Below are 27,701 nucleotides of genomic sequence, written 5' to 3'. Positions count from 1 at the left end.
ATACAAATCTTAAAGTTTAATAAAATTGTAATAATGTAGAATCTCATATTTTTAATATAATATTATGAGATCTATTGTGACGAACTGTCCAATGGAATCTCCACAAACAATAAAGTCCAACAAAATACGAAAATAAGCAAAAATGCATTGAATGACAATGCACGATGTGTACAATAGAATACACTATTGTAAGAGATACAACTACAAACAAAATAAACACACTAATGATAGAAGATGAATCACAAATTGGAACTTTAGTCAATGATGTCAATGAAAATAAAGTATCTCGCCCAAGTTATTAGTCTAGAAAAATAGACCAGCACTATCACTAATTACCTAAGCTTTATACCTAAGCATTTTTATATATGCATGCCAAGGTAATTCGTGAAACCATAGAAACTATGAAAACGTAATGGTACATCTTGCCTTCAATAAATCAGCAGATATTAACAGGCCCCTCCATTTCTCAAGTGTGTCAACCACTAAACTTGTACATTTCCTGGGTGTGTCATGAATGTTGGAGGTTAGGTTAAGCTAGAGTATCGTTAGTGTATATATATGCTTGTAAATTGATGAGTATAGAATGTAACATCCGTGAAAAGAAAATACAAATATTATTAGTTAAGAAAATACAAAAATTATTAATTAATAATAAAAAATCGCAAGGGTGCTGAAAGTCTCAGATCAATTTCAGAGAAATTCGTGATTGGAGAGATGTCAGTCATTTAGCATAGCATGGCAAAGTATGTAGTGTTTCAGCCTCCATATTATTGCAACATAAAACTTGTCACTTGGGTGAAACTGCCTCAAATTGCCTCTCACAAGCTTCCTTCCAGCCCCATCTGCACTTTGCCAATTTGTAAAGATCCCCTTGTGACTAAAGCCTTTGGATATGCGTCATAAATTAAATCTAGGCAAATTCTTAGTCCTCTGCGAAGGCCCAAAATAGCACAAGGTTAGACCAAATGCCTTCTGGAAAAGTATATGATGACACTTCAAAAACATTATCCCATGACAAAAAACATCAAAAAGTACTCAAGTTATGACATGTTTCCTAAACTGTTAAAACCCTTTAAACATAGCCACTTGATTCCTAAACTGTTAAAACCCTTTAAACATGGCCCCTTGTTCAGAATGCAGAGATAAAGGTGGAAAAGCCAGAAAAGCAATGTGAAATTATTACGTCATTCTTTCTAAATTGTTCAAGATAGGGGTATATACTAATATAATTAATGTTTGTGTATGTAGATAATAGATATAACGGCGGTTGATGGCCATTGGCAAGGAATAGGACCTGCCCTTCGTAATGGATTTGTTTGAGAAAATAAGCTCATGTCAAATTAAGCGAAAAGAAAAAGTAAATAGAACTTAGCATGCATGTTCACCAAAGCAAGGCTATAGGTTACGAAAATTTAAGACAACAATGGAAAGGTTCTAGCTTGAAAATAGCACATGCAGGATAGAGGAATGACAATGCCACCAACAGAATAAGGACAAAAAGCAGTCGACAGTTCAAAAGAAGAACTAATTCAACAGAAATATAAGAAAGCAATGGAAATTTTCAAAATGAAAGGCATGCGAGAGGTAGTCAAGCAGGCCACAAAAGTTGGGTATAAATCATACATTCATACAAATATATAACATCGTTTCAAAACCAAAGATCTGTTCCAGGTTCGCTGTATGGTATGTAAAAGGAAGTATTTTGACCAGTTAGATATTAAAAACGATGTTTTGAAAAGTATTGAAATACGGTAAATTTAATACAAGCCAGAAATAAGTTAGGGTTTTGGACTATCATGTACTCCAATATAGTCGTGACAAGGAAATTGACCCACCTAGTACAAACTAATCATCTATATAGTAGAATAACAAAGGAATCAAGATAAGTTCAAACAAAAGTTCACTTCTGGTAACAAAAGCTTTAATGAATCGCGGACAGATTCTCCATTTGAGTGTCCATACGCTAATTCACGTTCTCTTCAAAACGACTTCCGAGAAACACAACTATAAAATAATTACCACCAAAATTCCAAGTCTTCAACCATGCTCTAAAACACACTTAACAAATGTCTATATGCATGATAAAATTAGGTCCTAGATATATCAAGTTATGTTCAGATCAAATCAAAGTAGTTTTGTGTCCAAACATCTTAAACTGAAAAATTTACAAGACAGAAAAACAATTAAAAGAAAAATCTGATTATTTAAAAACGTTGTGTTGCATTTGACATTTTCCAATTTTATTAGCAGCATTCACAACACAACAATAGAGAAATAATGGCATATTAATGATACAACCAACCAAAGGGAAAAAAATAATTTTCATTAAATCTCATCAAAACCCGAGAAAAAAGGTAGCCGTGAATCAAAATACTATTTCAGACATGACAACAAAGATATCTGGATGCTTAGGGTCTGTATGGCTCTGACCAAGATCGTGAGACTGGCAGACTAGGCCCTGAATAAATTTGATTTCTCTGGTAAGATGACTTCAGTAGAGGATCAACTCCAGAATGATGTAGGTCTTCATCATAGTGACCAGGCGTGGCAGATGTGCGACGAGAAGCTGCTGTATGTCTTTCCCCTTTTTTGCGTGCCCAGGTTACAAGATACAAGCCCCCAATAATACAAGTTCCTCCAATGATACTGCAAGATGCACAAAACACAGCATGGTGTAAACAGTCAACCTCATTGTCTAGGCAACCAGAACACATTTCACTATAAATTACTTGAGCTGACATATTCATTATATCATTAAAAAATATGCAAGCATGGGAGACACAAATAGATAAAATTCATTATATGCAGATAACATCTCAACAATATTTTTCAGCAGGATAAGTCAGTATAAATCATAAATTTACTCAAGTTACAAGGGCAAGATGCAATAAAGTAACCAACATAGATCAATCTGAACTCTGGATCTACCAAGCACCAAGAGCGATCAAATATCTCAAGATGCAAACTTCTTTCTTTTTTAATACAAAAATTAAGAAAAGGTTTGCACCTCGACATATTTGATTCCTATCATTGCTTGATAGATTTTTAGTCAAGATGGATCTATGTTAGTTCTTAATAACATGATTTATAGTTTATAAATTTCACATCTCTATATATAAAAGTATTCTCATCTTTTATTTTATTAAAACTTTGATTTAATCTCTATCGAATATCCACAAAATATTTATAGGAGTAGAGAGGATAGAGGGTTCAAAATTAATTATAACGTTTCCATTTTTAAATTTAATTAAAAATTAAATTAAAATAAAATATTTATAAAATATTTTGATTGAGAAATGAGTTATGGTTTTTGAGGATATGGTATTGATAAACCATGGTATTGTAACAAAACCTATTTACAAGTTAATAATATCCATGGTAAAGTGGGGGTGAATATCCATGGTTAAGAATCTTGTTATATTGTAAGTATTAAGTTTTTATGCGGTTATTAATTAGATTGACATATGGTTATGGAATCATTATTTTAATTTATATGATAAAATAGAGCTACTATTGTTCACAGGGTCTTGGATAGATGGTGATCAAAGGCTCTGTTAAGGCACTTCTTAATGTGAAGTCACTAGTTCAATTCCCTGCCCCGATCGGGGTGATATATTGGACATGTTGAAGATGTAGTCCTGCCAAGCTTACAAAATAAAAAATTATAGCTGCTATTTATATATTATATATTGTAATGTGAAATGTATATTAGGATTTTCTTTTATCTAAAAAATGGTTCCTCATTTTTTTTTGGTCTAACCCACAAGGATTTGAACTTCGAATCTCATTCTTTAACATATTACTTCATAACAAGGCAATCGCCAATTGAGCTATATCCCATGGGAAAAATTGTTCCTAATTTTATTCGTAAAAAAAATCACAATATAACAAATTGAATTTTATTATTTTTATTACTTTTACTCGGGCAATGAAGTGCAAAGGTGATTTAAAAGGTAAATTCCAGCAAAACAGGTTTGTTAAAGTTGCATAAATAAAATTGGATGGTAAGACTGGAGCTTAGTGCCTCGTCCCTTGGGTGAATGGGGTCATAACAAATCTCAAATGGTAAGCTGCTTGAAAGATGGTAAAAAGGCACAATAGCTGAAAATACAAGTCCATTGTGCTCCTCTCCTTGCTGGCCTGTATTGCAAAAATTATGCTAGAGTGTTGCATGTGTAGAAAACACCCAATATTTGACAATATTACAGCTATCAAAAACCATGTATGAGAAACACCAATCCATGAATAGATAAAAAAAATGTATTCATAAGCAAAGTTCATAAAAGAAAATGTATTCATAAGCAAAGTTTTAATGATAACATGAAATATGAGAAAAGTACACCACCTTCTAACTCCTGAAATATATGTCTAGCAGTTTCAACAAAGGGAAAAACAATTAAAAATATACAAACATCCTCACCCACAAAAAATAGTTGGTTGTCCAAGGACATCCAAGAGATGTGTCACTAAGCATCAGGGGAGAGAACCCTCTCAAATCCAACAATGCCCAAGTAAGAGAGGGAGCTGTTATTTAAATAGTGCCTCTAGCTCAACCTCTTACCATAAATAATAATAATAATAATAATAATATTTCCATTATTCTAAAAAATGTTGGTGTGAGAATTTCTAACATGAAATTCTACTACAGTGATTGATTTATTTCTCCTACTTATTTTCCACAATAAGTTATTTGCAAAACCCTTCAGTAAATATTAAAATAAATTCTACTGTAGTTATCACATAATAGCATAGAGAAAAATAATGGTGATATACAAGCACAAGAATCAATCACATCAACACAATTATTTTTGGACAATTGTCCCTGGAAAAACCCAATGCGGGAAAACCGGTGCAACAGATGAGGGTTTATTTATTAATCTTCAGCAATAATCTCTTTACAAAGAAAGATTCTACAGAATACTGAGACACTTCTAAGAAAAACACCTGAGACAATTTTTCTCCTCCTCCTAGAGAAGTTCTGACACCCTGGAGACCCTCTACCCTCCTCTGCGTCACTTCTGCACCACTTTTGCATCAGCCTACGTGAGCACTGCGTCTCCTAGCTGCGTTGTCTCACTGATCTTCCCTCTGTGTTGTCTCTCACCTCTTCCTCAATCTTTAACTGATGTTGATACCCTCCTCTTCCTTCACCCTACTACTCTTCCTCTTAAATCGAACTTCTTCTCCTTGAGAATCAATTTTCCTCGGGTCACTGAGTATTTGCTCAGTGTGTCTCCAAAAAAACTCTCAAGAATCTTATACTTTTCCTGTTGATGAATCAACGGTCGAGATTAAATCCCTAATCAACGGCTAAGATTAAAACAGAGTTGATCCTCGTCTGTTAGAAGCTTCTCACCCATATCTTTATTAATACCCATTAATATTATTATTTTCCTAAGTTTAGACTTAGGAACCCCATTAAAAATATTAATTATTTTAATAACTTACCATCCGGGTGGAATTTCTCCAAACAATTTCTGGGTCTTGGAGATCTCATGTATTCTAGCCCCTCCACAAAATTTTAGAGCTAGATCACATTCGATGCTACCCAAAATCAACACTCCCTCTTAGCGAGGAATGTGCTCTAGCAATGCTTCCCAATAGAGGCATCACACTGATCCATGACATCGGTCCTCTGCATTGTTGATGCTCAGTCTGTTGCCCCTCATCTATTGCGTTGTTGCACCCTGTACTGCTACCCATGACACTGCAACTGTCACTGCAACATCTGTACTGCAGCTCCCTCTGAATATGCTACATTATGTTGCCCATAGCACTACCACTGCTAACTATTGCACTACAACTCCCTATACTATCTGCTTCTGCTACTGAAACGGATTCTTAATCATCCCCATCTTCTCCCTGAAATAAATAAACTTTGTTCTTCTTAAAGCCTTAGTGAGAATGTCTGCCACCTATTCTCCTGTCGGGGTGTACCTCAATTGTACGACCCCTCGTTGGACACAGTCTCTAATAAAGTGACACTTGATGTCAATGTGCTTCGACCGATCACGAAAAACTGGATTCTTAGAGAGCTTGATGCAACTCTGATTATCACACAAAATATTGGTCACTACCATCCTTCTCTTGAATAGATTCACAAGCAATTTCCTAAGCCATATGGCTTCACACGAAGTTGTGCTAGCTGCCATATATTCAACTTCAACTGAGCTCAGAGCTACGGATTTCTGTTTCCTACTACACCAAGAGGTCATTCCCGATCCAATGTTGAAACAATACCCAGTGGTACTTTTCCGATCTACTGAACTTCCAGCCCAATCTGCGTCAGTGAACCCACTCAGCCTGATGTCATTGCCTTGGGTGTACATTAGTCCATGCTCGATTATTCCTTGTATATATCTAAGAACATGCTTGGCTCCTGCCCCAGTGCGCCCTCTTTGGTTCCACCATGAACTGACTGAGGGTGTTGACAGCATAACAAATGTCTGGCCTAGTAACATCAGGGACCCTATGAGTTGTTTGTACAAGGTGGGATTGACTTCTTTATCTTCGGATGCATCAATCTTCTTCCAGTTGGTAATCATTGGAGTAGCCACAGGTCTACAGTCCTGCATTCTGAACCTTTTCAAAATATTTGTAGCGTATCTCCCTTGTCCAAGGAAAATCCCACCCTTCCGTTGCCAAACTTCCAACCCCAAGAAATAATGCATTCGTCCCAAATCCTTCATGTCAAATTCTGTAGCTAGATTTTCCTTGCAATCTTTGATGAGCCTACATGAGCCTAGATGAAAAATATCATCCACATATAATAGCAGGATTAGAGGCTCATTCTCTACAACTAGATAGTAGAGGTTAGGATCTGTGTCACTCTTAACGAATCCCATCTTTTACAAGTAACCATCAATTTGACCATACCATGCTCTAGGTGCCTGTTTAAGCCCATACAAGGCTTTCTTCAACTTGCATACATGAGATTTCTTCTCATGTGTCTCAAAACCCTCTAGTTGTTCAATGTATACTTCTTCTTCTATCACCCCGTTCAAGAACGTCGTCTTGACATCCATTTGGTGAATCTCCCACCCCATCTGTGCTGCAAGGGATATCATGGATCTAATAGAAGTATACCTGGTTACTGGGGCGAAGGTTTCTTCATAGTCTATCCCTTCCTTCTAAGCATACCCCTTAGCCACAAGCCTATCTTCGTATTTTTCCACACCGCCATCTCCAGCGTATTTGACTTCGTAGATCCATCTCAAACCTACAACTAACCTGTCCTGAGGCCTAGGTACCACTTCCCAGACATCTTTGACCATTATAGAACTGTATTCCTCCACCATAGCATCTACCCATACTTGACGTTGAACGGCCTCTTGAAAACTAGAGGGTTCTCCAACCTGAGCTACCAAGGCTTGGTATCTATCTGGTTATCTATGCTCCCTTTTCTCGTTCGTGGGCACACCGAAGAAATCCTTTGCATCTCGTAGTATCTGTCGAAGTTCCCGGCTCGTTCTTCCACTGGTAGTGGGTATATCTATCTGCTTCTCTTCCTGAGACTCCACTTGTTGTGATACCTCTGGAGTTTTGCTTTTAGGAGAAACATTGGTGCTAGTTTCTGCTGGTCGAAGTGGTTGGACCAATAAATCATCCTTTGACTGCTCTTCAGAAGGCATTTCTCGGGATTTCCTAAACGATTTGTCCTCCATGAACTTTACATCCCATCGAATTACGATCTTCATATTCCCCGGAAGATAGACTCTATATGCCTTAGCATTCTCGCTATATCCTACAAGATATCCTTTCTCCATAATCTGATCCAATTTCTTCCTCTTTTCTTCAGGTATATGGCAGTATGCCAAACTCCCAAATACCCTGAAATGACTCACCTCAGGCATCTTACCGGTGAAGACACTCTCCGGAGTAATCTTACCTAATGCCCTGTGAGGAGTCCTGTTATCATAGTTTTAAAATTCGGCCGATTCGAAACAGAAACGGCCGAGTTGATCCGTTTCATTGCCCAGAAATGTGACTCGGTGGAGGAAACGGTTCAGTAGGCCGAGTCAGCCATGACTCGGCCGAGTCATGGCTGACTCGGCCAACTCGGTCATTTCTGTATTGACTCGGCCGAGTCATAACCAGAGGCCTGTAACCCCATCAAAACATCGATTTGACATTTTTTTAATGAAATTTTGAAGTGTTTGCTGATTGGTTTGAACTCCAATGTGTTTTATGAATTAGTTAAATGTTATTTGGGGTCCATTTCCCCCTCCCAAACTCTATTTAACACACTCAAATACTCTCTACTATTGATATGCTATTAAAATTTCATGGTAATGTTCATTTTCATGGTAATGGTAAAAGCAACATTCTCCTTAATCTTCATTTTCATCCTTTTACTTAAATTTTTAACATTACCATGAAATGACTCAGGATGTTTGAGAGTGGTTTCGGCCTCATTGGATTTCATATGGAGAAAGTAGAATTTTAGATTTCATTCAAAATCCAGCAGACTTATCAGTTTTTCAGGATTGGAGGATTGTAATGTTTCCATTGAATTTTGTCATGTATTAGGGTATGGAACTCGTATTTAATCAAGAGCACCAATCCCTCTATGTACCTTGATGTTAGTGACATTGGTTGTCGAACTCCTCTGGGATTCGCTCCCAAACCAAGAGCTTCTGAAAATGTCGCTCCCGCTCCCGTTTTTGCTCTCGCTCCCCACTTTCACTCCTGCTCCCAACTTCCAAGTAACACTGAGCCAGATGATGTTGGCAACTCTAGCAGTAGCCAGTAGTACTGGTCACAGACTTTTGTTGTAGAGGCCATTTATAGCCTCCTTGGTTATGTGTTTTTGTTTTGATCTCTATATCATCATCGTGTATGTATTGGACAATGCATTGGGTGCCATTTTGATATAATGGATATATTCATGAGCCTACTTTGATCATATGTTGTCTTCTATCTATATTCTAATGCTGTGTGTTTGGAAACATGAATGAAAATCTTTAAAATTATGTGTTTTTATAAAAAATAAATATTTAATGTATTTTTTACAATGACCGAGTCATTGAAATCGAGCCGGCCGAGTCGATACCGAGTCGGAGTCGAAGTCGGAGTCGACCCTCGGCCGAGTCGGAGTCGGAGTCGGAGTCGGAGTTTTAAAACATTGCCTGTTATGGACATAAATAGTCATGTTGCATGCTTCTGCCCATAGAAGCTTGGGAATATCCTTATCATATAACATCGCTTTGGCTGCTTCAACAATAGTATTGTTCTTCCTTTCTGCTAATCCATTCTGCTCTGGATTATAGGGAGTTGTCCACTCTCTTTTGATGCCTTCGCTTGCGCAAAAATCAGTAAAGTCCTTGTCGATGTATTCTCCACCATTATTTGATGACAATATATTTATCCTCTTTCCTGTCAGATTCTCAACTAGAGCCTTGAACTCTTTGAATCGACCAAAAACCTCATCCTTGGTTTTTGGAAAGTAGATCCAAGTCTTTCTGGGATGGCCATCAATGAAGGCAACGAAGTATTCTACACCCTCTGCATACATCATCTCATTTGGTACTCAACTCTGGAACTCCTATTACTGTTCTTCCGAGAATTCTTAGAGCCCCATGGTGTAAGTGTCACATCCTCCTGTGTCATAGTTCATTCAAATCTTTTTCCCCACTGCTGCCTATCAGTGCCATTGGAGATTCTAGTTGTAATTTATGCAGCTTGTTATTTCTGACTCCAATCTGGGCCTTCTTTTTCCAACTTTATTGTTTGACATATACTTTCTCCTTCATGAAGAAAACATCATAACCCTTGTTTTGAAGTTGAGATACAGAGAGAAAGTTCATCCCCACTACTGGCACATGCAGCACATTGGTTGCTCGAAGTCGATCCCCTACTTCTGTTTGAAAGACTACAGTACCTCTTCCTACGAGGGTACATTTTGACTTATTTCCCATGGTGATTTGGAAGTTCATCCTTTCTTCTTGATAATTTGAAAAACATTCTCGTATTCTTGTCATGTGCCAGGAAGCTCCATTATCTATATACCAAACCTCAAAGGAGGTAGAACTCGCTAAGCAAGCGACTTCTTCTTCCAGTCTGGAAGCTAACATAGAATAATCATGATCCATGTTCTTTGTGCTCTCTTCTTTCTCTGGAGATCTGCGTGAGTCCTTCTGAGTTGATGCCCCGGCATCATGCTCCTAACTCATAGCAGATTCTTTAATCCTGTTGCCCGATCTCTGCTCTGAAACCATGTGAAAAATTCTAACACGAAATTCTATTGCAATAATTGATTATTTCTCCTACTTATTTTCCACAATAAGTTATTTGCAAAACCCTTTAGTAAATATTAAAATAAATTCTACTGCAGTTATCACATAATAGCATAGAGAAAAATAACAGTGATATACAAGCACAAGAATCAATCACATCAACACAGTGATTTTTGGACAACTGTCCCCGGAAAAACCCAATGTAGGAAAACTGGTGCAACAGATGAGGGTTTATTTATTATTCTTCAGCAACAATCTCTTTACAAAGAAAGATTCTACAGAATACTAAGACACTTCTGGGAAAAACACCTGAGACAATTTTTCTCCTGCTCTTGGAGAAGTTCTGACACCCTAGAGACCCTCTACCCTCCTCTGCGTCACTTCTGCGTCAGCCTACATGAGGACTGTGTCTCCTAGCTGCATTGTCTCACTGATCTTCCCTCTGCGTTGTCTCTCAGATGCTCTGTGTCACCTCTTCCTCAATCTCTGATTGATGCTGATACCCTCCTCTTCCTTCACCCTGCTACTCTCCCTCTGAAATCGAACTTCTTCTCCTTGAGAATCGATTTCCCTCAGGTTACTGAGTATTTGCCCAGTGTGTCTCCAAATGACTCTCAAGTCTTCTCTTATACATTTTTGTTGATGAATCAACGGCCGAGATTAAGTCCCCAATCAACGGCTAAAAGATTAAAACAGACCTAATCCTTGTCTCTTAGAAGCTTTTCACCCATATCTTTATTAATACCCATTAATATTTTTATTTTCCTAAGTTTAGACTTAGGAACCCCATTAAAAATATTAATTATTTTAATAACTCATCATCCGAGTGGAATTTCTCCAAACAATTCTGGGACTTGGATATCTCATGTATTCTAGCCCCTGCACAAAATTTCAGAGCTAGATCACATCCGATGCTATCCAAAATCAACAGTTGGAAGTGTACAACTCCTCCATGTCGCAATTGCTCCATAATGCGTATAAATAAATAAACAAAAAAAAAAAATTGATTGCAAATCGCATCACAGAAGAAGCAGCTAATAAGAATCATTGGCATTGTTCTTGACCAGTAATACAAGATCATCAACAACAATGCCAACTCTTCTTGCTCAAAGGAATAAATTCTAGCTCAGCAACATAATCTGTTAGGCAAATGCTCCATAACTAATTGTCTCAACATATACATGTCTCTGTCAAAAAGCAGCATCATACACAACTAACAAACCTTTAGCAGCTGAATACAACCATCAATGTCAAATCTAGGCTCATACAAATACTGGCATAAAATAACACAATCTCTGCTCAGTATAAATAACCCTGCTATATACAACCCTTGTCCCAATAACTTTGCTTAGGATATTCTCTTTCAGACCCTGGTATTTTTTCTGCAATGTAAACCTCTGCTCACAAATCAACGTATACATGAAAGTCACAGGATCTCTGCTCAATAAGCCATCAAACCCTAACTTCCCATACTGACATCAATAGCTACTGCACTGCACTTTGTAGCCAAGCCTCCTAGCAGTAATATTCTGTTCATAACAACAAGCCTTATGCAAATATATCAAACCCTGGCCAGCAAAAAAATGCTCTCAACAAGACATTCTTTGGATAGCAGCATTGTAAACCTTGGGCAGCAAACTATGCTGTAAATCCTTTCGTTGCTTTTGATAATGATGAGGTTGTTGTGCTAAGTAGTTCAATGCTACACTTTCACTGTCATACCCTGGCAGCATCAATTTGTTCTTAACAATGTATTCTTTTATAAACTCAGATCAGCAACCTATAAGGCAACCCTGAAGTTTCTACTCCTAATTAGCAACAAACCTGTACAACAACTCAAACAGAAACCCTAGCAGCAATATAATACAAATCTGGTCAATTGTTATTGCAACATATATCGATCAACCAACCAATCTGATCTGAATCTACTGCTCAGGCAATACTCAATTCTCAACAACTTACTCACACACATGGTATCAAGCCAAACCCTAGCTCTAGCAACCAACTTTCATATTCTCTCTGCACAAAGATCAAACCCTAGCTGTACTGATTACTGACTTACCAATAGCAATAATATTCTTAAAAACAAGTACCCTTACAATAATGCCTTCACATGTATATCAAAAAACTGCTAAACCCTAATTGGTATGCAACTACAAAGGAAGCTTCATTAGGTTAACCAAGATATTCTTGCAGCTCCACTGGAATAATCAACATACTTATTCATCATTACAAGCCCTTGATATTGTAACGCACATTTGGTAAGCACAAGAATCTCTCACACCACATAGAAGCCAGTTTACAATTCACTTTGAATAATAAATGGCTCAGCAAGTAGCCAGCACTTTGCCATAGCAAAACTTAACACCTTCAATCACCAATAGTTCTCTGCAACACACATCCTCAGCATATGACAAACAATATTACCTTCAGCAATATGCACAGGTTCATCATAGCTAGATTTTCTGGATGTATGCACTGGTTTCTCCTGTCTCAAATCACTCCAACCAAATGCACAGGACCTTCACTTGTCACTATATGTGCACAAACTCTGGTCTATGCTCCATACATTCACATAATGCACTCAAGATACTCTGCTATATATAGATACTATGCTCGTATTCTTCCATGCGCACGTATGATGTTTGATTAATTTTACATAGTCCAGACTTACCATATTGTCAACCTTCAACAACAAAATGCTCGCTCAACACATTGGTATATTAAGCCATTTCATTGCACGCTACACAGATGAACCTTTGTCACCACAATTACGCATTCTGTAATATATTAAAATAATACACCACATCTGCTCCTGCACACTCTACAGGTAACACTCTTATCAAAATGACTGTGTACCAACCAGGTTCAGAACTTCATCAATCTTGACCCATATGCTTTTCGATAAGATGTGATTGCACATGCTTCACTCCAGATCATTGAAGATCGAATTATGAAAATGAATCTGAGTTCGATTCTTAGGGAACAATGCTCAGCCTTCACTGTAAACAATGCAACTCCACCTTCATTACTGTAGGCAAGTCTTAGACCTTTGACTTCATGGTGATTGAGCCTTGAACCAGAAATAGAACTTTATGATTCTCAATTGCTTGCACAAGCTTGTTTACGGGCTCAAAATTGCATGGTCATATAGAAGCGTTCTAGGAAGAATATCCTTCTCTCAAGCATAGCTGTGCATTTGATCGTTCAATCTCTGAATAAGACACAATAGATCAGCCTCAGAAGGTCTGAAATTTCCTGCCTTAGGATTAGCCTGCATTTGCCTCAGACCAATCAAAAATACCTCAGAGAATGTGATGCATCCCAGCAAAGAACCCAAAAAGAAAAAAAATTGAAGTGCCTAGAACTGTCTCCAAAAACGGCCTGCTCCTTGGTTACTCGTGACTACACCAGGGCTCTGAATTTCACATGACTATTTCAGACTAAGTTGCACTGAAACGGATACGGGAACAGATAAGGATATGGGGTTTGAAACAGGTACGGGAACAGATACAGATACAGGGTTGAAACAGATACGACAAATTTTCAAAAATTTGGATACAATATGGCAGGAAATGGCACACACACACATATATATAACAAAATGAGAATTTCATATTACCATTCATCTTTTAGAATCTAGATTATATCTAAAAATACATAATCAATTATCATCTATTATCATCATCAATTCAGCATAAACATTGTTAATGATGAACGTAAAACAGATACAGATACGACAAATTTTCAAAAATTTGGATACAATATGGCAGGAAATGGCACACACACACATATATATAACAAAATGAGAATTTCATATTACCATTCATCTTTTAGAATCTAGATTATATCTAAAAATACATAATCAATTATCATCTATTATCATCATCAATTCAGCATAAACATTGTTAATGATGAACGTAAAACATGGCATCGAAAGACATGTACCTTTTGTGGATTACATAACCATACATTTGCTAAGTGTTGGAAAAGAATAGCAGCACAAAAAAGGATTAGGCATGAAATACCCTCTCAACAACAAGCAAAGAAGAAGGTAAAGCAGATCTGGAGGAAGAAGACGTATTGTAATCATTGCGACAGAGGTGGCCATCAAAGAGCCACATGTTGGAGGCTCCATCCAGAGCAGTGCCTTAAAGACAAAGCCGCAGTGCATGAACCAGGTGAAACAATTGTTCGACAAAAAAAGCCACCACAGGGGAATGACCCATTCACATCAGTAAGTGAAAAATGGTTACTAGATATGTTAGCTTGTCGTGGCCATGCTTTTGTAAATCATTTGTTGCATTTTAAAATGTAAAAGTGATGATGTGTTTTCCATCACTTGTTAAGCAATAATGATGTCTAGTCTTATTTTGTGTTGCATTTTACACTCTGAAAGTGATGTTGTGTTTCCATCACTTGTCAAAACAAAAATAGTGTTTGGCCTTATTTTTGTAAATCATGTGTTGTAAATCATGAGTTGTGTTTTCCATCACTTGTTGAAGCAACAATGATATGTTGGCCTTGTTTTTGGTAGCTGGAGTATTGTTTCCATCATAATGTAAACTTGACCACCGAGAATGTGTTATAAACTCGTGGCAAGTATGGGATGCTTGGGTCATTAGTTGTTCATGTAAGTCAAACATGTAATTTTCAAAACAATGTATTACAGGTTTGCAGAGGTAGCAGGTGTCCGCTCATCGCTTATGTGGCTCCGAAGGACAAAGGTGAAGGAGAAGGAAGGGTGACATATCAGATACTTGTCAGTGTAGACAAGGTACAGAGAAGTTGCAGATTATTTTTCATGATTTTGGAGAACCAAAAGCTCCTCAGTGGGGAGGATTGATCCAGGTGGCTCCAGACACAGGCAGAAGTCCCGAGGACTCAAAAAGGATCAAAATTCAAAGTGGTCAGATTGCTCACAAACTGGCGCCAAATCGAAGTGCTCGTCACCCTAATTCCAACAGTGCGAATGGCACTCAAATCCGAGCTCATATGAGGGAGAAAGAGCCAGTCAAAATTTTGGTCAAAGTTGCCATGTGGGCCAAGTTTAATGGTCCTACAAATTGATTGAGACCCGGTGCACAGAATGCGGCCACTGGGCGGGCGAAATTGTTGCCTCTTTAAAATGCCCATTGACCCTTAAATTTGGAAAATTCAAAAATATTCATTATGGTTATAAAAAAATCAAAAAATATATATAATTAGGTGGCAAGCCATGACCCCCACCACCTCCATCAGACCCAAATGACAAATATATTTATATAAACAAATTTTTATTTTAATATGGGTCGGCGGCCATGACCCTGTCGGGCCCCCAACCACCGTAACAGTATATTGTTTGTTGCATTAAAATCAAATGGGGTGGGCGAGCCACCTCTGGTGGACCCGGCCCACACCCCCACCAAAACACAAGGTATATAAATATGGGCCGGTGGGAATCGAACCCGCCCGGCCACGTGGCCGGCCCGCTCCATGGGCGGCCCGCGGCCCAACCCAAAACATCAATACAACAAAAACACCGCAAGGTAATATATGTAACAGTCACACCTCCACGTAAGACAAAACACCAACAACACACCATTACAAATCACATGCATAAAAAGGTTAACGCGTATATTTGGAGGGGTTGGGATTTGATCCCCTGACCTCCATGCCTCAAGTTTTCCACCTAACCTCCATGCCATGGGTGGCGTCTTTGTAAAGTCCGCCACCCCACCACCATATAATCCCTTGAATTCATGTGCACGGGAAGTGTGGAGAACGCATGGAACAGAACGGAACAAAGGCTGAATGGAACTGCGCAGAATGGTGGAATCGTGAGCCAGGCCAGAGGTGGAACCATGACACAGTTCCAGGAGGTAAAATAATGGCACGTTTTTCGAGACAGAATTTTTACAGAGAATCTTAAAGATTCCATGAGGTAAAAATTCATGTTATCAGAATGTAATCAAGTTTACAGTCAAATTTCTCAGATTTTCACAGGGAATGCTATGGCGAGGTCGGATTCACCTTTTGAACAGCAAATTTGCAAATTCCCAGCAAAGGAGAATCTTCAAGAATCTTGATGGAATCTTCCAAATGCCTTGAAGGTTGAAATTCGCCAGTGTCAGAATGCAGCCAACTTCATACTCATTTTTCTCATAATTTCGCAAGGAACCCGATGGCACATACAGAATTTTGATCTAAGCAGCAGATCTTCAGATGACTTGGAGGAGGGAATCTTTAAGGAATCTAGGGGGAATGTAAAAGATTCTTGTAGCCCCAGATTTTCACTTTATCATAATTCAGAAATTTGACAATCGATTTTACACTATTCGATGTCACGAATCTGATGGTGTAATCAGATTTTCCATTTGATCATTATTTTCGGCCACTTTTCAGAGTGGAGTGTAGGTTTCAGCATTCACGACGCCACGAGATTGATGGTACAGCCAGATCCAGCGGTTTATAATCCTCTTCTTCAGATAACTCCTTGATGTGAGGTATATGCAGTGTGATCATGTACTTCTTTGTCTCTTTGCTTGAGATGCATTGTGATGTATAGATCCTTGTTTGGTCTTGATGTGGGATCTTGTTTTGTTCTTGATGTGAGATGTACTTATTGTCGCGTTTGATTTAGATCCCTTTGTCATGTTGAGGGATACTCATGTTGTCGCCATGTATGTTGGAATTGAGATCCCTTTGATACCATGTTGGCGGGATGATCATTGTTAACATATGTGAAATTTTTTCATGCTGACAGGAGTCCTTTTTTGAATGAGAGTTCCTGCAGCGGAACATCTCTTGGAGCCACTCCTACGTGAGGGCATATTCCTTGTATGATAGAGAAAACACATGCATGTACATCATCACTCTTTCCAGCACTTAATGCAGTGGCCTACACCATCTTGACACCGGGCCCGGAGACGTAGTCCCTCCTGGACGAACTCCATTATCAACATCTTGTGTTTTATGTTGTTGATTCTTGTCATGTTCCCTCTTCTTTATAGCATGCATATATGTTCCTTTATGCTCTTTTAAATACAATTCTAATCACATCACGAAAGAAAAAGATCTTGGTTAAATCTGGGAGTTGAGTTAACTCGGATCATCAATGAATTTTGCCTTTGGAAAATTTAAATTTACCTAGGACCTAGAATTAATTAAATTTTTGGCTTAGGATTTTAATTAATTTTTTGGCCAGAAAATTTAATTAATTAACCTATGAGGGGATAAATTATTTTTCCAACCCTTAATACACTTTACATCATAATTTTCATATTTTTTACATCTCAAGGGGGAAAACCCATCTGTAATAGACCCTCACAGACTACCCATTTCTGCGACACAAATATAATCCAGCATAACAAGCAATTTGTAATTAAATAACCTAATCAAATAGTTAGGATTATTCCCAAATCACTTTTACATAAACTCGATCTATAACACTAGGACTCGCCTAAGATCCCAGTGACAAAATACATTCCGGCTTTGGGGTAAGACTGAAGGAAAACTCTGCCGACCATCCGAGAATGGATCGGTGAGACAAAAAACCTCCCAGAATGTAGGTCGTCACCAAAAAATTAGGTTTACCTAGGAAATTACATACATGACACAGATCTACTGAGATTATTTACATCATATATATGCATAATGGGTTTACATTATAACATGAAGATCAGACTGATGATGATAGCTGGATGGCACAGACACATCGATCAAGCGCTATCCCTTTTGTGAAAAAATGGGGTGTACTGCTATGGGTCGTTGACACGTAGTGGTCAACATCTGGCTCTACTTAGGGACACGTTGCTGCAACGGAGGAATGTGAGAATCCAGAATCTGCATCCACGCAACACACAATATAACATAAGTAGCGTCCATCCAAAAATCATCATATAACATTAAGCACATGAAAGATATAAGGTCTTCATTTATTAACTAGTCTAACAACATGAAAAACATAAATCTAACTACAAAATGAAATACTGAAATAACAGGGCATAAGGTTAGAAATGCAATACAAAGATGCCCCATGGCATCAGATGTGTTCAATATAGTACATACTGAGCATTTGCCTACTTGCAGGCAAATCTGTCTGTTGTTTCTCAGATGTGCCATGTCCAATCCTACACACGGTAGGATCTTTCCTATCCGAAGATCAAGCTGCTCACGGCCATCTGATGCATGAAATGGCTTTCTCATTCTCTTTCTCTTGCATTTTTTCTTTGTGGCAGGCTGTATCACTGATGATGTGGAACATTCTACTTCAAAACTCTTAGATGAAGTATGTAGGATATGCATGACATGTCTTTCTTCATTCTGCATCTGATTCTTATCAATTTCTGTTTTATTCGGGTCACCTTCAATTAGCCACTTTTCAATGGAACAAATGACCTCCTCATAATAAGATGGAGCTTGCTGCAGCAGACAAGGAGGCTTATGATCTGTTGATGTTTCCTTGTTTCTTTCATCTTCTGACTGATGCTAAAATTTCTGTACCTGTACTGTTATGGCCTCCATCTGGTTAGAGTGTTCATCCTTCATAGCACTGACTTCCTTGGCATGGTTTTCCTCCATGGTCAATAACTTATTCTGAAGACATATCTGACCAACTTCCATATTTTTTATTACTTTGTCATTATTTGCTTTTATGGTCATCAAGCAATGTTGCATAGAGTTTATCTCTTTCTCATGATTTTCTAACTGATTATTATAATTGAATCTCATGATGGTCATTTCTTCATCCATAGTTGACAATCTGTTCTGAATCGAACCTATTTCTTCTTGATAACTTGTTTCCATGGCAGTCATGTGATTTGAATGATTAAATTCCATGATCATCATATTTTCCTCTAGGGCTTATAACTTGCTTTGCATAAAATTAATTTCCCTGTCATGATTAGCTTTCATGGTTTCCATTTCCTTAGCATGTTGACTCTGCATGTCGGTCCTCATATCCTCCATATTCTGAGCACACTTTTCTACTACGGTGGCTACATGATCGGAGTGTTTAATTTTCATGATTTCCATCTCCTCATCATGTTTCTCCAGTTAAGTGTACAAAGTTCTCATATCCTTGATGTAATCAGTTATAGATTTTTCTTGATTATGCTCCATATTTTTTACCAGTTGTGTTTGACTGAACTGCAGGTCTTTAACCAACTGCTTTAGTTCTTCTATAAGATGCTTATCATTCTCCCTTTCATTGTCGACACTGATTTGATAACTTGATCCTAATTTCCACTATCATGGATTCGTCTTGCAATGGTACAAGTGGATGGCACATTTTGATATGGAGAATTGTCTTGAAATCTTTCATTGACAGTTGTATCCTTTACAAGATCACTCTCATTCTGTTGCATAATGTTAGGGGCATAAGGCGAGCTACCTTGATCACCATATCTATCTGTAAAAGCATTGATGATGTCTTGTAAAGAAGCGAAAGAATCTTCAGGAAAATTATGAAACCAATTCAAAGCATCACCCTCTAAAGAAAAGGCAAATAGACGCATTTTGACATCTATGCAGGTTTACTCATACAATAATCAAATATTGTAGTTCTCCTATGAGTAAACCTGCATAGATGCTTTCTAACAGCGACTGAATCACCATTCGAGATAGAGGCAATTTATGAATGGCCTCTTCTGGCATATCATGGAGAAAATCAGTAAAATGACACGGGGTAAACGAATCATCCATGATGACTTGCTCGAAGGGATAAGGAGGGACCAAATGGATGCTAGAAAGAGACCCCTACTCAAGAAAATCAAGAGATCCACAAGAAGCGAGCTTCTAGTAGAAATTCTCGTAAGAAATGAAAGAAGTGGAGTCCCCACTTGAACATGAATCTAGCTCTAAGATCCAAAAGGAAAACAACTGGATATAAGGGAGGGTTTCTTGTCTGAGAAATAATGGATGAATAAGTGGAGTCCCCACCCAAACAAGAAATGAACCAATGTGTCTAGGTGCTAAAAGTGTAGATGAAACGATTAATGAGATGACGAAAGATGAAGCGATGAAAAGATCAAATGACGCCAAAAAATGTTGTTGTTGTCGGCTCAAATGAAAAGATGAGAAATGAGAAGAATGATGAGGAAATGTCGTTGAAACGCCGAGAATAAAATGTCCCCGGCAACAGTGCCAAAAAATGTTGGCGTTGCCGGTAAAAATGATAAAGATGATATGAGGAGAATGAAGATAAAATGTCGTTGAAGCGCCAAGAATAAAATATCCTCTGCAACGGCGCCAAAAAATGTTGGCGTTGCCAGCTAAAATGAATGATGGAAAGATGAAAGATGAATGTCGCAAAGCCAAGGCCCAATAAATCGGTCCCTAGCAACGGCGCCAAAAAATGTTGGCATTGTCGCTAAAAATGATAAAGATGATATGAGGAGAATGAAGATAAAATGTCGTTGAAGCACCGAGAATAAAATGACCCCAGCAACGGCGCCAAAAAATGTTGTCGTACAGAATGTCTAGGCACCACGACAACGGCTCAGATCGGGGTTGTCACCCTGATCCCCAATCTCTCCGTTTAAGTTGTCTCCCTACAGCAAGCTAAGGGGGGTAGACCCTATGGAAAAATGAAATGAAGAACTAGTTGGGAACCAACCAGTTTGGGAGACACAGTGAAGTGATCAAGTACTTGATTAAGATTTAGCAAGACTTATAGGATTTGATTAGATTTTAAATGATTGATACCAGTGCCTTATGGAGTCAACGATCTTGCTAGGAAAATCTAAATCAAATACTTGGTTGCTGCACTGTGTCTCCCGAACTGGTTAGTTTCCATCTAGTTCTCCGTCATTCCATTTTCGTAGGGTCTACCCCCCTTAGCTTGTTGTAGGGAGACAGCGTAAATGGAGAGATTGGGGATCAGGGAGACAGCCCCCAATCTGAGTCATTGTCACAATGCCTAGACATTCTGTTCGACAACATGGGGAAACCCTTGATCAAATCTTCTTATATTCTTCAATAGTTCAGCATAGGGAGAGATAGTACAAATATACAAACCTAAGATTCCTCAAAACATAGAAATATTAACCCAAGGCATCTTCCAGAATGTTGATGTCTTCTTGTTGCACTGACTGTCACTGCTTTATGAGATAGGGTATCAATATTCAGTTCTCTTCCTTCACACAATTACCAATGCAGGGCTTCGAGGTGCAGCTCCACCACTGTCACGCTTTCAAGTCAATACTTAGAACAATCTTTGTTGTTGGCTATGGCCTGTGGCCTAGCCCAGCAGCAAGTATGGCCTCTGATCTTCAATCAGCAAATAATATCAATGCAGCAGTATAAGTCCTACAAGGACTTGACTCAATCTGAATATGTTGATCTGAACTTTGGTCTAGGACAAATTTCATTAATGTAATATGACTGTAGTTTACCAACCTTATAAACAGTCCTCAGGAACAGTCTCAATCACAACGCTGTCATCATCATGCTGCCACTGAAATACTATGTTGACCCTTCAGGTCTCGATATGTTGTTAAGGCTTCTTCCCATCTGCAGATTGGGGTCTCTCTTTGTTGTAGCTTAGGACCTCTTCATAACTGTGAAGCCTTCCTTTACTGTGGTTTATAGTTCCTCTAGCCAGCGGAGTAGAGCCCTCCTTAACTGCTGGTTAGAACCTCTTTTGACAGCGAATAGGTCCTCCTCATAAGATAGTTGTAAAGGCTTCTCCCTTCAACTGCGGCTAGGCTTCATGACTGCGGCTAAGATGTGGCTAAGTCTCCTTGCTTGAACAGCAGCTAAATCACATCCTTTAGGACTGTGTATTGAGCCTCTTTCTGACTGTGGATTAGGGGTTCATTTACGCTGTGTATTGAGGCTCCCTTTGACTGCGTCTAGGGCTAGAGCTCCCTTCTAGGACTGCGGCTAGCTGTGTCTAGAAGACTGCGACTAGGGCTCTTTTGGAGCTTCCTTTGACAGCGTATAGAGGCTCCCTTAGACAACGTATTGAAGCCTCTCCTTGCTGCGTAGAAGAGTCTCCTTTAGGACAACATAGGAGCCTCTCTTCACTGTGATTTAATCCCTTTAGGACAATGTATAATGTTGAAAATAGTGTAACTATGTTCGATCTTCATCTTGTAATAATGTAATTTTGTATCAAGAAAAAATTTTGTATTATTACTTGAGCATGGGTTACATGCTCAAGGAATGTTTATTTGGTAATGACTCACATTTAAGAGTCTTAAGATTGAGTCATGAAAGAGAAAACAACCATGAGTTGTTACACTTGTAAATATATTCAATATTAGTCAAAGTGTCCTTCTAGACCATCAATGAAAACCACCGAAATGTACCCACCGAATTAAAGAAAGGAATCCGCTTGTATTCGAGAAGCCTCCCATGATGTCAGCTTAGTAAAGGGGATCAAGTCGGCTTAGAGATGGATGAACAAGCCTATATATAGGCATCAATGGCACCTCCATAAATCACATTCACTCTCATGCATTCATGTATCGAAGACGAAGAGAAGGAGACGAAGGAGAGGCAACCGCAGTTAATGAGGAAGTCTGTTCCCTCATCCGAAACCCTCATCAAGTCTGTTCACACGTGCGGAAGTCTGATCCGAGCTAGGGCATCCATGTATCTTGATGTTTTATTGGGTTAGAGATTCGATCTAGCTGCAAACTGAAGGGAAGATCCATTGTCAAGGAGATCGAAATTGTAGAAGGGCTAGAAGAGCCCTAATTCTCCTCGCACGTGTGTCCACAATCTGGAATAGACAGTCATGATTTCGCTGCCCTAGAACAGTCACTGTTTCAGCATCTAAACTTGTAGATCAAGCTCAAGTCAAAGAGCTACATCATGTGTGACCAGTTTACATGGAAAGTGAAGGTGCAAGAAGGCTAGAGGAGGTTGCTCTCGACATCATTTGTTGACTGTCATCACATTGTTACAGACCTGCTATACAGTGCGAAGTTGCAGAAGGAGATTCATTGTTTGGGTACATTTCGGAAGGTTTGTCATTTTGATGTTGAAGGCTATCTTGTGTCATTTGTTAGGGTCTTGGAATTCATCAATAAAGATTCTATAAGAAAGAGTTCAAGGGTTTTTCCTCTCAAGATTTGGAGAGGTTTTTGCCCTGGCTTGGTGCCAATATCTTGTGTACTTGTGCATGATTGATCTTCTTGTTTTGATAGCTGATTGATGATAACAATACATGTTAACAATATCAATCTAATCTGAAGGAAATAATATCACAAGCAGTTATCATTGTACAGAGAAATCAATCAACATATAAAACCTGCAGCTAGGGCACGTTTTATAGTAGGTAGGGCTCCTCCAAGGTTGCGGCTATGTCTCTTCCTTAAAGATTGTGTTTAGGGCAACATTAGCCCTTCCTTGATAGCGGATTAGGGCACAACTGAACAACAGCTTCAACTCCTAGTTTGGACTGTGGCTAGGGCATTATATCTCCATTAAGATAGCGTATGGAACCCTTCTTGACTGTGGCCAAACTATCTCCTTTCCTCCTGCATCTAGAGCTTCATCATCTAGACCTCTCTTGCCACCAAAACCCAAAATGAGTGGAGAGAGATCAAGAGTGAAGTGAGTGTGCAAAATGACTTGAAGACCTCTTCTATTTATGATGAAACGTTGAGGATGGGTTGGGGTAATTTGGTTGTTGGTCGACTTTAACGAATTGTCACATAACACAAATAAATTCATATCTCCATGAATACATGTCGGAATCGGATGATCTTTAGATCAATCCTACACCTCTTGACAAGGGGAATCCAAGAAAAATATTAGCTGCCATAAATAAGAAGACACACATGGAGTTTGGCCCTAGTTTTCAATTTTAACATCTTTAGGCCTAGGTACGATCTCCCAGACCCCTTTGTTCGTTATAGATTGATATTCTTCATTCATGGCATCTTTCCATTCTCGATGTTTTATAGCCTCCTCAAATGTTGATGGTTTTGCTTCTATTAACTTCGTCATGTATGCAACATACCCAGAATATCTCTTGGGTCTTTTAATTTCTCTAAATGATCCTTGAGTTGTTGAATGACCTTCTACATCAATTAGTGTAGACTTCAACCAGTTAGGTATTTTCCTTGTTTCTTGAATGATTGTAGGTTGAACAGGTTCACTAGGTCCTTCTTCCTCATGGTGAGATCCTTCTTCTTCCTTGTCAGCTTCTTCCTCAAATATAGGAAGTTCTTCGTCATCAAAATCTATACAAAGTTCTTTTGATTTCTTGAATGCTATGCTTTGGTCAAATATGACATCACGACTGGCTTCAATGTGATGTCCATCTTTCATGTAGATTCTATAGGCTTTAGATGAGTTACTGTATCCGACAAATGTACCTTTCACACCGAAAGGATCCAGCTTCTTTCTTTTGTCTTTAGGTATATGTATATACACAGGACACCCAAAGATTCGGAGATGATCTACAGATCGCTTCTTCCCAATGAACACTTCTTTCGAAGTCTTGTTGTCTAGAGATCTATGAGGACATATATTTTGTTTGAAGACTGTTGTCTTCGTTGCCTCACTCCACAGAAACTGCGGTAGATCTTGATCGTGTAACATTGCTTTTACACTTTCTTCAATGGATTGGTTCTTTCTTTCTAAAACTCCATTTTGTTCGGGATTATATCGAACTATCAGCTCCCTCTTAATCCGAGATTCCTTACAGAATGCTACAATCTCTTTGGATGTATATTCTCCTCCATTATCAAATCTTAGTATCTTGATTCTTCTTTCTGTAAGGTTCTCCACTTCTTCTTTGAATTCTTGAAATTTAGTAAATAGTTCATCCTTGATTTTCATTAAGTAAACCCAAGTCTTTCTTGAATGATCATCTATGAATGTGACATAATAAAGATGACCTCCAAGTAATTTGGGACATAGGGCCACATACATCAAAGTGAATAAGATCCAAGATTTATTTCGACTGTGAAGCACTGCTTCCAAATGGTCTCTTGGTATTCTTGCCTAATGCACATCCTTTGCAGACACCTTCATGATCCTCCTTTAGATTTGGTATTCCATCTACTATGGAATTTAGAGTTGGTAGAATCTTGAAATGTAAATGACCGAACCTTCGGTGCCAAAGTTCACATGGACTAATCTCAGTGTGGACTAGGGCATGATTTACAGGAGATATTAATCTGTAGAGCCTTCCTTCTCAGATGCCAATTACTTTTGCTTGTTCTATGCTTGTGCCTTTAGCCCATACAACTACTTTTCCATCAATGAAAGCTACTCTATCTCCTTTATCTTCTAAGCTTGAAATAGAAAGTAGATTTTTGTGCAAACTGGAACGAATAGAATGTTGTTGAGGTGGATGTTGCTTCCATCTTCAAGCTTTATAGATGATGATCCAACTACTTTTTCACCAATGAAAGCTACTCTATCTCCTTTATCTTCTAAGCTTGAAATAGAAAGTAGATTTTTGTGCAAACCTGGAACGAATAGAATGTTGTTGAGGTGGATGTTGCTTCCATCTTCAAGCTTTATAGATGATGATCCAATGCCTTTCACTAGATAGCTTTTGTTGTCTCCAAGTTCCACAGAGTATGCGGATTTTCCTTTTGACAAGGTCTTCAATTGGTGGGAGTGACCTGTCATGTGTCTTGATGCACCGCTATCAATCACCCAGATATCTTCGTCTTGGAATGTCCCAGAGAGAGCTGAGAAGAGTCCTTCATCCTTTTCTTTGAGTGATACCTTCTTTGAAGAGAATATGAGACTCCATACTTCTTTGATACCTTTCTTGAGATGGCTTGCAATCCTTTTGATGACCTTCTTCATTGTAGAGGAGATCTTCATGATGCCCTTAGAGAACCTTAGCTCTGATACCATGTTGAGAATTCAATAGGGCAATGTATATGTTAATTCTCTTAACTTGATAACTGTTTGTGTTACATTTTTACTTATTAGCTTTGATCTTTATTATTCCAATATGCAATACATCAAACAGCTACCAAAACAGTAAGAACAGTGACACAGTATATAGGCTACAAGCCGAGGCCAAAACCCCTCCTCTTGAGGGCAAAACCCGAAAATATCTTATCTTTCAGATCTTTCAATTGACGAATACCATGACCTAGACTTAGACAAATACCCTCCAAGATCAAGTATTTCTCTGCCTCCAGCTGCAAGATCTTCGACCTCCCAGTAAATCTGAAATTCTGTTGCCCAGCAACTGCTGCTTCTTCACTAGGATATTTCAATCTCCCTTTAGTTGCTCTTCCCTTAACTTTGTTTGCCTTGATATGGATTCTAGGGCTAGTAGGAAACCCTAAGAGACCTTTGCTTGCCTTCTTGATCTTCTTACTTACAAAATCGAACTTCAGACTTCCCCAACGCAAAAACCCTAACTTCGCATTCCTAGAAGAATAAAGAGAGACCCAAACACTTTGACTTTCTTTGTCCTGCTCTTCTTCACACTTCCTTCTTCGTCCTTCTGCTGCTTCCTTCTTCGCATGAGAGATGAGTGAGTGAATGATCCAAATGGAGGATGAGTTCCTCTTATATATAGTTTTCTTCAAGGGTGGACGTTGCTCTTCATGCAGGCCGACTTGGCAGCTCATAGGCCAACTTGATCTTGGAGGTATTTTGACATTTTCAAGACAAAATAAATTTTCGTTTACAATTTACAATGTGCTCATAGGGTCTTTCATATATGACAATGACTCCTATGCCTAGGACAAACCCTAGAAGCACTTTAATGAGTGCTTAACCTATAAAATAAATTCCTTGGGCAAGAAACCCAAGCTTGATTATAATAAAAAATAATTTCTTTTTCATTTTATATATACAAGAGTACATTTCATAATAATGAAGACCAAACCTAGTTACACATTCTTCAACAGGTAGGATACTCCTACATTCGAACAATTATGGAATGCATGTAGTCAAGAAGAAGTCAGAATATCGTTAGTAAGCAACAAGGAGAATGAGGAGGAGAACATCTCAAATGCCTATTCCGCTCATCACAAGAATAAAGGAACCTTCAAAAAGTTCAAAGGGCTAAGGAAGAAAATATGCCTATCCAAGATTGAATGTTACAATTGTCACAAAATGGGTCATTATAAAAGCCATTGTCCTGAGAATCCAAGAAATAAAAGGAGAGACAAGGATCAAGCAAATATTGTCAAAGAAGAACCACCCAAGAAGAACAAGACTGATGAATAGAAAATCAAGGACTTACGCTACTAAGTCCTCTCTCTCTCTTATCTCTCTTAGTCCTCTATTCTAAGTTTTGAATTCTTTTCCTTTATGTTTTGATTTCTAGAACTTGTAGATCTAACATGCCTTGTTAGAACATTTTTGAATTGTTTTGATAAAGTTGTAGGTTTCCTTCAAAATTGGATTAAGAGGGAGCCTCCACCAATTTTACCAAAGATAAGTATTTTACTCCTTGTATTGTCCTTTATGTTTGGTTTCCTTCTCTTATCAAGATGTGTTTGTATTATATGCTAATAACCCTTCTTTCTATATTTTCCTTGTTTA

At 38.4% G+C, this 27,701-nt stretch overlaps 1 protein-coding gene across 3 annotated transcripts in view; it reads right to left on the bottom strand.

Annotated features, from left to right (window-relative positions):
* Positions 1-595: 595 nt before the first annotated feature.
* Positions 596-27,701, bottom strand: part of LOC149255560 (WAT1-related protein At4g19185-like) — a 207,950-nt gene continuing 180,844 nt past the window's right edge. For 2 of the 3 annotated variants that reach the window (XM_089460519.1, XM_089460521.1), the window contains exon 7: positions 2,175-2,646. In XM_089460519.1, the coding sequence (XP_089316645.1) occupies positions 2,409-2,646 (238 nt within the window). In that variant the 3' untranslated portion in view covers positions 2,175-2,408. Of the gene's footprint in view, positions 931-2,174; positions 2,647-27,701 lie in introns of those variants that run through there. The other variant, XM_089460520.1, reaches the window with a different exon arrangement.

This window comes from Pinus tabuliformis, chromosome 7 (genome assembly GCF_031772625.1).
Source record: "Pinus tabuliformis cultivar Carrire ecotype Pingquan chromosome 7, CPIR1, whole genome shotgun sequence".
NCBI classification, from domain to species: domain Eukaryota; kingdom Viridiplantae; phylum Streptophyta; class Pinopsida; order Pinales; family Pinaceae; genus Pinus; species Pinus tabuliformis.
This window is presented reverse-complemented; position numbering and strand designations above follow the sequence as displayed.